The 12,210-nt window shown below is 49.2% G+C and overlaps 1 protein-coding gene across 1 annotated transcript; it reads left to right on the top strand.

The window, feature by feature from the left end:
- The first annotated feature begins 369 nt into the window (after positions 1-369).
- On the top strand, positions 370-7,213 carry LOC135893444 (chymotrypsin-C-like). Its single transcript, XM_065421262.1, has 8 exons — positions 370-409; positions 1,458-1,546; positions 1,646-1,743; positions 2,527-2,649; positions 3,877-4,013; positions 4,809-4,954; positions 6,077-6,226; positions 7,196-7,213. The coding sequence occupies exons 1-8, from the start codon at positions 370-372 to the stop codon at positions 7,211-7,213; spliced, it is 801 nt and encodes a 266-aa protein (XP_065277334.1).
- Positions 7,214-12,210: the final 4,997 nt, after the last annotated feature.

Below are 12,210 nucleotides of genomic sequence, written 5' to 3'. Positions count from 1 at the left end.
GATCTCACGGCTAAGGTTGGTTCCGACATCCTTGGGCTAAACAATCCTTTTTCCCCACTGTTGTGTAATGTTCTTCCTACCTCCTGAGCCCCAGTGATGCCTGCATTTCAGAGCTAGGATTTCAGTTCTCTCCACAGAGAGATAAATCCTGCTAGGTCGCCCATTTTAAAGGCAAGACATTGCTTTTTCTTCCAAACTACCCAGTGCATCGTGTTTGCTGAACGATAACTTGCCAAGGTTAGGAACAAATATTTATCTCACCATGTATTGGTTCTATGCTGCAGCTAATCTCCATTATTGGCTTCAGGTCAAACTGGTCTTACCCTATAAGTAGTCAGCAGCCCCCTTCGCTGAACCTAGACCATCACCATGTTCGGGTTTGTGTTCCTCACTTTGCTCCTGGGCTATGGTAAGTTTTTTATGTGGCAACTCCAGGCTCCTTGGATGGGAGGGGAGAGGGGAGACCCGAAATGAGTGCCGGGGCTGCCAAATGACGGCCTTGGCGACTGAAGGCCTCTCACTCACCACGAGCTGGAGCACAGAGCAAGCTTCCTGCCAGTGTCCCTCAAACCTACGCCACAGGGGTGTCTTCCAAGTGCCAGGTGGGAATTCAGTTACCATGGCCCAGTTAGACCTTGGCCTCACTATAGAGCAGGGGTCGGCAACGTTCGGCACGCGGCTTGCCAGGGTAAGCACCCTGGCGGGCCGGGCCAGTTTATTTACCTGCTGACGTGGCAGGTTCGGCCGATCGCGGCCCCCACTGGCCGCGGTTCGCCGTCCCGGGCCAATGAGGGCGGCGCGAAGCGGCGCGGGTGAGCGATGTGCTGGCCGCGGCTTCTCGCCGCCCCCATTGGGCCGGGACGGCGAACTGCGGCCCGCGATCGGCCGAACCTGCCGCGTCAGCAGGTAAATAAACTGGCCCGGCCCGCCAGGGTGCTTACCCTGGCGAGCCGCGTGCCGAACATTGCCGACCCCTGCTATAGAGACTCCAGACAAGGTGACCAGTTCACACCCGCTTCAATATGGACACCAGTCCCTGAGAATCTGACAATTGCGCTTGAGAATGTACCAAATTTGGCTCAGTTAACTTGGGGGATTTCCTTGGTGCGATTTGCTGTCAGTGCCCACAGCATATCGAATGCAGGTTTACCATACGCAGGGCTTCTCCTCTTCCTTCCTAAGTTTCCTTGGTATGTTGTGCCACATCCTTTAGTGAGCATCTTTTCTGCGGATGCCCAGCTCAGCTTGATGAAGAACTTGCACTCAATCCATTTACACGGGCGGACGGGGGGCGGGGGAGTTCGGGAGGAAATAAAGCTCACAAGCACATGCCACATCCCCAGATGAACTTGGGGCTCCTTGAGCTGGTTAGCAGACAGGAGCATAGGGTCAGGCCATCCGTATGAGGTTGTGGTACTTCGTAAATGCTCATCTCTCTTCCCTGCTGCATTTCCCAGCCTACAGCTGCGGCGTCCCTGCCTACCCACCTTATGTCACCCGGGTAGTCGGAGGTGAAGATGCCAATCCCCACAGCTGGCCCTGGCAGGTAAAGAAGCAGCGTTATTATTGCCCAAAATGGGGCTTTATTTTTTTAACCACTGGGTGAAATCCAGGCTAACGTCTTCATGATTTCGGTGAATTCCAGATTTCCCTCCAATACGACAAAAGTGGCGTCTGGGCTCACACGTGTGGCGGGACCCTTATTGCTACCAACTGGGTCCTCACTGCGGCCCACTGCATCAGGTAAACCAGTGGCTTTCAATCTTTCCAGACGACTGTACCCCTTGCAGGAGTCTGATTGGTCTTGTGTACCCCACTTAAAACAACTTGCTGACAAAACCAGACGCAAAGATACACGATTACTGAAAAAATTGTTACTGTCTCATTTTTAGCATGTAATTATAAAAATAAATCAATTGGAATATAAATATTGTACTCACAGTTAAGTGTATAGTATACAGAGCAATATAAACCAGTCATTGTCTGTATGAAATTTTAGTGTGTACTGACTTTGCTAGTGCTTTTTATGTAGCCTGTTGCAAAACTAGGCTAATCTCTAGATGAGTTGATGTACCTCCTGGAAGACCTCTGCGTACCCCCAGGGATGCACGTACCCATGGTTGAGAACCACTGAGATAGCCATGGTGGGCAAAAGAAGGCAGATAAGCCATGCGCACAAACTAGGAGCTGAAGTCTTTTGCTAAGGGAACGGGCCCAGAGCCCTTGACCAGGAAGTCCAAGTGTTTAGTGCAAAAAAGCAACCAGGTGCGAAAAGCTCGGGGAGGGGACCAAGAGTGAGAATACGTAACTCATGCTACAGGTGCGTGGGTCTTTGCCTTCATCTGGTGCCTGATCCACATTGAAGCTAATAGCTGTCCACTAACAGAGTTACTTCCTTAGCGTTCATTGATGGCCTTGTCACAGCTAGGAAATTAATGCCAGGCCTAGCAGATAAGCTGGGAATTTGGAGGCAATCAAGAGAGGTTTAAGTTTAACCGCGTTTTCTCCTGCCGTTTGTTCCTATAGCAGCAGCAGAACATACCGAGTTCTACTGGGGAAACAAAACCTGGAGGTCGAGGAACCTGGCTCTGTGGCCGCTGCTGTGGAGAAGATCATTGTCCATGAGAAATGGAACACCTTCCTGATCACGTAAATCCGCTAAGGCCCCAGGGTGCTGGTGGTGGGGGCTCTGCAATCTCTCTTTCAGCAATTCTGCTGTCAAAGCATAGCTCAAATCAGCCAGTTCTGGATCTATTTCATTGATTGCCCCCAAAGCCACTTGGATTAAAATATGCCTCTGACAATTGCAATAAGAAAAGTTGCTATTCAGACGGGCCAATCTTGTGTAAAGTGAATTATTGGGTAATGTCATCAATCCTCATTCTCCCACCATCGCCCCAAACGCACTGCCGGCCTATCCCTGCTATGACCTGGAGTCACAGGACGTATTTCCTGTGGGAAGCTGAGTGGGCGGGGTTTGCTTTCTGACTGGTTGCCGTGCGGGATGAGATTTGGTGAGGTAGTTCTAGGGAAGGATTGCTTTTGTAATGGAATGTCATGCTTCAAATGAAATCAATTCAATCAAATTCAGAAGACAGGCCGGGCTAAGGCAGAAACACCTCAGCAGTTGTTTTATGGCTACGTTGGCTGTCCATGTATTATTTTTTTTTTTGACTGGCTCAGATATTACACTTGGTTTATTCTCATAACTCAAGTTTAAAGTGTTTGCAAACTAAGGCATATATTTAATGCGTGCGAAAAAGTGGTTGGTAAAATTCTCAAAAAGGCCCAAGTGACTTAGGCACCTAGGTCTCACTGAAAGTCAAAGGGACATAGGCTTTAAGTACCCAGGTCATTTTTGAAAATGGGACTTAAGCCGTTTTGAGACTTTTGCTCTTTATACAGTATATTAATATTGCATCTTTATTTACGGTGGGATTCTTTTTTAATACCATGTTTTGGCCCTGCATAGAGCTACTGAACTGGGCTTGTGACCTCTCTGCTCGAGAGAGTTGCTGTTTGCTCTGTGGGTCTGCCTTCCACACCAAGGATCATAGAATATCAGGGTTGGAAGGGACCTCAGGAGGTCATCTAGTCCAACCCCCTGCTCAAAGCAGGACCAATCCCCAACTAAATCATCAGGATTGAGCCATCATATTAGACATAGATCTCCAGCAGTTAGAAATGAGAAAAGGAAGGAAAGGAAGGTTGTTAGTGAGTCCACTCGCTCTCAAGCGTGGACAGAACAAGAAATTGAACATCTTACTCAGCTAGAAAAGAAATATGCGGGTAAGAGAGTCTCAGAGGGTCTCTCAGGAGCCCCAGTGTTTCCCAGCTGGGTTTAAACTTCCCCTTCCGATCTGATTTGGGTTTCAGCAATGATATTGCCCTGATCAAGCTGGCTGAGCCCGTGGAAGTGAGCGAGACGATCCAGCCTGCCTGCCTGCCCGCAAGCGGCGCCCTCTTGACGCAAGACTTCCCCTGCTACATCACCGGATGGGGACGCCTCTGGAGTGAGTAGAGCACCTTCTCCTACAGCCGTGGTGTCCCGCTCCTCGGACGTGGCCCAATGCCGATAGACTCCAGTCTTTGCTGAGTGTTACTCCAGGCTACCTGTTTTAACAATGAGCCGCCTCTGCAACCTTCCCATGTCACTGGTCCCGCTCTGACACGCCATGGCCACTGGCCCTCTCACAAGGCTAAGATTTGGAACAGCCCATGCCCTGTGAAAGGCTAGAGCGAGCACGGGCTGGTTCAGCGGAGGTCACAGGCTGGGGAACTGGTGCAGGTGGCCAAAAAGACTGAAAACTATTGTGCTAGAGCGAATAGGGCCCAGTGCCTCCAGGCTGGCTGAGCTCCTGAACCAGAAACCCATGGATGTCTGAGCTTGGATTTCTCTTGAAACCAGATCAGATCTCAGACTCCCAAGAGAGCTAAAAAATCATAGAGGTTAGGGGTGGAGGAGAGTTACTAGTTTACCTGCTTGACAATGCAGCATTGTTCCCTACTGTATGTTTCTAGTCCTTTGCCCAATCTAGTCTCCTCTGATTAACATCTTAAATTTACCTTTACTCAGTTTCTTCCAATAATGCTTTTACTCACCCTCAGTGATTCTTCTCCTTCCTTTGCTGTTTGCACCCTTCATATATTGGTATCTTTTGTGGTCACCGATAGCCAGTCAATCTGATGTTTCCATTTTCTGACATAACCTCACGTGTGTAGAAGACAGCTCCTGACTTGGCTTCTCGCCTGTGTAAAACGCTCCTGATGGTTCTTTTTCTTTTTTTGTGATCCACTCTATTCACCAGCCAACGGCCCCATCTCTGATGACCTCCAGCAGGCACTGCTGCCTGTGGTGGACCATGCCACTTGCAGTCAGTGGGACTGGTGGGGCTTCAGGGTCAAGGAAACCATGGTCTGTGCCGGAGGAGATGGAGTCGTTTCTGGATGCAATGTAAGTTTTCCCAGCACGGTAGTGCTGCATCCTTTCTTATCACCTCCCAAGGAAGGTGAGCAAATCCTGTTGGCAGGAACTGGGGCATGTGCTGGTGGGTTCAAAGCTGCATCTCAGTGGCTCTTAGGGACTCCGTAGCTATGAAAATTCAACCAAGAAAGTCCTCTGGATAATGACATCAAAGTGAGACTTGGCACCTCTGATATTTGCTGACAAGCTGAGTGAGTTTTGTGGCACAGCTGAGCAGTCCATGTATCAAGTTTGGAATACAGCGCTCCCTGGAGTTACAGGTTCAAACCTAAGCAGGGATCAAGTCACCCCTCAAGCCAAGTTATTTACTTCTTTTTTTTGGGGGGGGGGGTAGGGAGCGGATTGAACTCAACCTTACAAACCAGTGTCCTTTTTGGTCCGTGCAAATTAAGTAAAGATCCCATAATACTTTTCATAAGATCCCAGTGTCTCTTCTAACTGTTGAGCAGAAAGAGCTAATCTGGCTATTGGCCACACCAGAGTGGCTGCATTTCATTGGTGATTGATGTATGCTGTTGACAAAGCAGAACAAAAATGTAAAAGGATGTATCCACTTCATAGCTGGGCACAAGGCCCATCCTCTGAACTAAAGCAGCTGTTGCAGGTTAGAACTGAAGTGCGTGGGTGGAGAAGAAGTCTGAAGGTGCTCGCCTCACCCCATCTGAACATCAGTCTCTTATTTTCATGCAGACGCTAATTCACCCACTTCTGATAGAACAGTGGAATTCAACTTGGCCACACACCCAATAGAACGAGTTACGCGAATGCATGAAAGAAGATACGCAAGGCTGCCTTGAAAAAGTCAAAGCTACCGGTTATTTCCCACTCCGAGTAGAGAGAAAAATGGTAGTATCCTATGTACAACGCCGGGTCACATACTGACTTTTTGAACAGTGACCACAGTACAGTGTGAAGGCACTCTGAATTATCCCCAAGAGTTTGAAGGACACTAGACCAAAACAAAACAAAAAAAAGGCAGAAATTCTCTCTTAATCCTCCCAAAGTCTTAATACTAAGAAAATCAGCCAAGCCTTATCCCTGAGCCAGAAGCACTGTTACTATAATAAAAGTTTCTCTGTTTTATGTTGTCAGGGAGATTCTGGAGGCCCACTGAACTGCTACGGTGCTAACGCTTGGGAAGTACATGGCATTGTGAGCTTTGGATCTGGGCTGAGCTGCAACACTCGTAAGAAGCCAACTGTCTTCACCCGGGTGTCTGCCTACATCGACTGGATCAATGAGGTAGGTATCGGCCCATTAAAGCAAAGCGCCAGGTGCTTAACTAGATTTCTGCACACTTACATGAAATGATTACCGGTTGACCCATCCCAGAACTGCTATCTCTGTTTCCTTTTCAGTCAGTTCTAGATGACTAAATCAAATGTACAGGCCTGCACCAAACCCCTCAGACTCTGGGGAAGTTTGGAGCAGGATTGCAACTAGACAGTATTTGGTCCTGCCATGAGGGCAGGGGACTGGACTCGATGACCTCTCGAGGTCCCTTCCAGTCCTAGAATCTATGAACAGCCTTGGCCCATCTTTGGTGCCATCTCTACACAGCAAATGGTTTTGCTGCTGTCCTACAAAAATGAGGCGTTCTTGTGTCCAGCATCAAAAATGGAGGCCTAAAGTTAGGCTCCTAAGTCATTACTTAGGTGTTGAAGTAAGTAGCCTGAGCACCAAGGAGCTTTCATTGACTTCAGTGGGATTTCAGTGAGAGCTATTAGGTAATCGGCAACTTTGAAAGTCCAGCCATTTATTTAGGCCCTAGCTTTGAGCCTCCTGGCCTAGAAATAGTCTACAATGCTGTAAATATCAGTAGGAGAGCAGGCAACCCAGAGAAACTTAACTCAGCTGCACCATGCAGAAGTATTGGGGGGTTGCCTCAGATGCGGACGTTACTTTCGAGGATAGTGGTCAGCTGTTAGGACACTCTTTGAAATTTATAAAGAAATCCCCCAGTTTTACAACCAGCTTGTTGCATGTGTATAAATCTAATTGGATACCCAGGACTTCGGGCCCATCTGTTTCAACTTGCCACAGTATACGTTACGCCCCTCCAGTAGGAGAGAGCTATTCATGCTTCAGACCGAGTGGATTTGTAAATAAGAACTTGCTTTACCGGGAACCATTTAGTCTGGTTTAGTGTGAAACTGTAACTTATTTTTTAAAAATGATTAACACTGCTTCTTTTCTTTCCCCTGTCACCAGAAAATAAATCTCAACTGAAGAGTCCAGCTCATTTCATTGATTGTAAATCCCAGGAAACCCTAATAAATTGTCTCATCATAACTTTCCTTGGTCCAGAGACTGCTTGAAATGTGTCTGACACATGGGTACTTATTTACAGTAAATACACACAGTGCCAGTGACATCAGTTAAGTTACACTGATTGACACCAGCTGAGGATCTGGCCCGGCTTTTTGTCTTTTCCCAGGGGCTCTTATACAGGGGAGAAAATACCTGAGACCATACTATGAAATCGTGTGAATATCAACAGGCAAGAGCTGAAAGCAGATGATTGTCCTTATTACTGCAGCAGAACCTAGAGTTCCCAGTGCTATTCCACCAGGTGCTGTCCAAACACACAACAGAGATATGGTCTGTCCCTCCAACAGCCAATTCCTAAAGGATGGGCGAGCCCAGGCTGGGCTAAAAGCAAGGGGTATCAGCTCAGCAGCGAAATGATCAAAGCTATTCTGGCATTTGTACATAAAGCTGTAGTGAAAGTTGCATTGCTTTGATTTCGGATGCTGATGCATGCACTTATACAACGGCTTTATCTCGCCGGTGATGCATCCCAAATCAGCAAGCCCACGAACCCGCGTCAGTTGCACACGACCAGGCTTGGCTCTTTGTGGAGTGTAACTCTAAAGTATCCCCTGTCTTACTGGTCAGTAACTTCAGGCTCCGTTTGAACAAGTCGAAGACATTTCCCTCTGCGGCAGAGGGAAGCCCGTTCACCCATACGTTTACGGTCCTGTGCTTGCAAAACCACATAGGACATTCCTGTGGCCCCATTTCCCCGCAACCACTCAAAGGAAGATTTTTGTTATGCACAAGCAGCAAAGCAAAGGAGGGGGGAAGGTGTCGGTCCCACCTGGGATCACTCTCTGCCTGAACCTTTCATTTTTACGGTGAAAGGGATGTTTGGATGCCCCCGTATGCTTTGATAGATCATGCAGTAGAACACAGGGCTAAAATGACAAGTTACCATCTCCGTTAACACCACCGGTCTGGTGTGACTGGGTCGTGCACTGCTGGAGATCTCCAACCATGGAGGGAGGAGGAGCAAAGCAGTGGAGCCACTCCCTGGCAGCTGCTGTGCACCCCGCCACAGTTCAGGGCAACTGCAGCTGTATTCCCCCTCCGTGGTCCAGCAAGGCACCCACTCTCAGGCGTCCGGCTCCCCAGCCGTCCGCTCACTTGGGCGGAGACCTGCATCTTTCCCATTTCTGACCGGGGTATTTCCAGGCTGCACTGTTCCCTGCCTACACTGTGGTATCCCCAGCAAGACAGACTGCCTAACCCAGCCAGCATCTGCCCTTTGCTTTCTCTCCAGAGGCTACTAACAGGGTAATGGCCCACAGTTAAGTTACCGTGCAGCCCTTTCTAAGCAAGCACATTTATTCTTAAGGTGAAAGCATTACAGGGAAATAATTAAAAACAATAAAAGAACCTACACGCTTGCTAATAAGCTTACTGGAGATCAGCTCCTAATGCCAACGGGCACTGGCAGGAGCCAGTCCTCCAAACCCTATGCACGGTTTTCTCCTGGGGCTACAAGTTCGCAACTGCTTTAGCTCAGAACAAGAACAACCATGCATAGGTTTTGTTTTTCCTTTATAAGGCTTGGGTCTTTGCTCTTGTCCCCATGTAACAGGTGATCAGCAGACAAACGTCCTTTCCTCAGGGCATAGCTTCAGAAGGCTGGGCTTTTGCATAACTGGGAAGGAGGGGTGGTTGTACATTTGCATTCACCTCCCCGTGACGATTTTCTTGGACGCCCACTTAAATTTGTCCTAAAAGTTCATTCTTGCCTGGCACATTGTTTCAAATAGTCCTTTGCGGCTCAAAACACATCCCAGAGTTTACACTGGTCACCTCTCGCCGCTCGAGAAGTTGTGTACAATTCCACAATAACACATAAACTTTGCCTTTTTAATGGCTGCCAGAGCTACTTAACCTTAATTCAATAAGGATTCTCATGGATGATGCAGGAAATTGCCCTGTCGCACAACCCTGTTGTGTAGGGGAGTGGCTAGGGGATTAATGCAGTCCTAGACCTGCCAGGTCCAACCCTCCCCTGACCTGCTCCTTCAAAAACACCTGTGCATTGGGGAAGGGAGCATGGCTTTGTAGACTCCCTCTGTGGGCTCCTGGAATCCTGCCCCACCTTTCCATGGGCAGTGGAATGGTACCTGTTTGACTGCAATCAGGGCTCTTGCCACTATTTTTTTAAGGGTGAGGGGAAGAGAAAAGATTTGGCTCTTACTCTGTACAGCGTCTCTTAAGGGTGCCTGGTGCTGGAAGCCAGGCATTGCTGAGTTCTAATCCATTCACTGTTACCTCACATGAGCCACCTCGTCATTCTCTAGGCAAAATGGGGTTAACACCTCCCTACGTCCCGGGGAGCACAGAGGGGGCTAGCTGGTCAGTGCTTTGAGGATGAGCAGAGAGACTAAGATAGATCAAGAGGCTTCACAGAGCTAGAGCAGAGGCCCCCAGGAATGAAGGGGCAGCACCCAATCCATGCGCTCCAAACAGCGCCTCCTGGTGACTTTTAGGTTCACTACACGACCTACATTGCAGATGGGCAATACTGTAAAATATTCACACATATCCTGCCCACGACCATCCCTTGCTCTCTGTATAAGTCAGTTGGCCTTTCTAAATTAAAGTGCCCGTGACACTGGGGAATTGAGTACACTGGTTAAAAAGAGTCCAATTCCTGTTGCACACACATAGCTATTTGCCCCCAGTCCCCTGCCCGTGTGCTGGGTCTTCCCAGAGCACATGGATTAATGGCTCCAAATTCTGCAGTGGGTTTTGCCCTGCGTTCAAATATTCCTCTGCTGTGGATTGATGCTGAGACCAAACGCATCTCAAATCTGAGCCACCCTGGGTGCATTGGAGAGCTCCGACATCAAGGCAGGGAAGAACGGCAAGGTAATGAACAACAACTTCTGCAGAACCAAAGGTCTCGGGGAAGCAGTTCAGGTCGTAGTCTGGAGATGGGGCTGAGTTTAATGGGAGTTGAGGTCACACGCTGGGGTAACAGACAGGACTGAAGTAGCTCAGACAATCTAATGCAACAAGTTTCTTTACTTGAGCCGGACTGGAAACCTAAACGTATTGACATCCCCGCGAGAGGAGGGTTGATCTGATTATCGCCATGGTGTAGGACTCAGACGACCCAGCCTCTATTCCCTGCTCTGCCACTGACTTCCCTGGGCACGTCACATAGCCTCTCTGTGCCTGGGTTCCCCAGCTTTAATATGGGGGCACTAGCACGTCACGTGAGGCTAATACATTAGAGTGTGAGATGCTCAGCTACTACAGTGACACAGGACGACGAGTAGATAGAAAGATCCCCCAAGAACCTATCAATTAATGGGCAGTTTCTCCATGCAAATAACAGTAAGAAAGCCACATTACGTATCTCGCCCCAACACTGCGCTAGGCAGTATACTGGCATGTCTGGAGGAGCCTGGCTCAGGGCCGGCTCTAGGCACCAGCAAAGCAAGCAGTTGCTTGGGGCGGCAAATTTGCAGGGGCGCAAGAATCCAGCATGGGAGCTGAGAAACAACAGGGGGCCCTGGGAGCTGTAGTTCCTTGGTTAGCTCCCTGCCTATAGAGCCAGCCTTGGAGCAGGGAAAGAACTACATTTCCCAGCATTCCCTTGGCCGCAATTAACAGGAAAGGGAGGGGGAAGGAGTGTGGAACTGAAACCTCATGCTGCAGCTTGCTGTGAATGGTAGGGACAAAGCCAGCTCTAGGTTTTTTGCCGCCCCCCCCCACCCCAGCCCTGGGCTCCCCCCACACCCCTGTGTTGCCCCAGCCCTGGACTCTCCCCCGCCCACACCCCCTGCTGCCCCTGCTCTGGCCCTCACCTGCACCCTCCTGCTGCCCCAGCCCTGGGCTCTCCCCCCACCCGCATCTCCTGCCACCCCAGCCCTGGGCTCTCCTGACACCCCTGCACCCGCACTTCCTGCTGCCCCAGCCCTGGGCTCTCCCCCCACCCGCATCTCCTGCCGCCCCAGCCCTGGGCCCTCACCCCCCGCACCCGCACCCCCTGCCACCCCAGCCCTGGGCTCTCCCCCAAAGAAAGAATTGGGTGGACTAAATGGACAGTGCACCTCTCTATCTGAAGCCTAGCAAGGGAGGTACGTGGATCCCATTAGAATTTAAAATGAAAAGTAAGGGAGGGGAGGCTCTACTAGGACCTGGGCAGCTTTAGATACAGTACCAGGCACGTAGGAGGATTTACACTTCTGAGCCATGGAAGCAGAAATTAACTTTTCTTTTCCAGATTTAGCTACTATTCAGAAAGGGAATCCAGCACCTGCCTTCCAGATTTGAACACCCTCAAAATTCAGGAGTGCTCAGGCTCAATTTGGGCAGCTGTTACTTCATTTCTCCCAAATCAAATATACTGATCCACTGTAACTTGCTGTAGAAAAAGTAGAATAAATTGAGCAAGAAATGCTTCCCAGTGGTTATTAGGACTGGAATTGCTATTTTCAACAGCCATTGCTTTTTTTTTTTTTTAGTTTTAGTTTTATTTGTTTAAAAGGAAGACAGTGATATTGCATTGGCAAATTCCCCATAGAAACAAAGAATGGAACAAAAGAATAATAAAGGCACCTCAATTTTTCCTCATTTATGTAGGACAGTCTTACAATATGCAGCCAGATATCCTTCAATCACACAAGCTGAAAATTGTTCCACTTTACTGCACTTCTGTAACCATATGGGAACCAATCCTGTCTGTGTTCTGTGCACATCTAAAATTCCTGCTGAATGACCCGCCCTGGGAGCGAGTTACCAGTGACCCAGGGCTGGGGCGGCAGGAGGGGCAGTTGGGGGGGGGAGAGAGAGAGCCCAGGGCTGGTGGGGGGGGCAGCCAAAATTTTTTTTGCTTGGGGCAGCAAAAAACCTAGAGCCGGCCCTGGCCTGGCTTCCTGCCCCCAAAGGACTTGCATGCTTTGTACCACCGCTCAAGA

Source organism: Emys orbicularis, chromosome 22 (genome assembly GCF_028017835.1).
Source record: "Emys orbicularis isolate rEmyOrb1 chromosome 22, rEmyOrb1.hap1, whole genome shotgun sequence".
In the NCBI taxonomy this organism is placed as follows: domain Eukaryota; kingdom Metazoa; phylum Chordata; order Testudines; family Emydidae; genus Emys; species Emys orbicularis.
Note: the sequence above shows the minus strand (reverse complement) of the source record. Positions and strands in the feature narration are given on the sequence as shown.

Bases quoted from the DNA above. Each gene is read 5' to 3' on its own strand.
- LOC135893444 (XM_065421262.1), top strand. From the start codon at position 370: ATGTTCGGGTTTGTGTTCCTCACTTTGCTCCTGGGCTATG. The intron at 2,650-3,876 runs GTAAATCCGCTA...TTTGGGTTTCAG, and splicing joins TGGAACACCTTCCTGATCAC to CAATGATATTGCCCTGATCA. The intron at 4,014-4,808 runs GTGAGTAGAGCA...TCTATTCACCAG, and splicing joins CGGATGGGGACGCCTCTGGA to CCAACGGCCCCATCTCTGAT.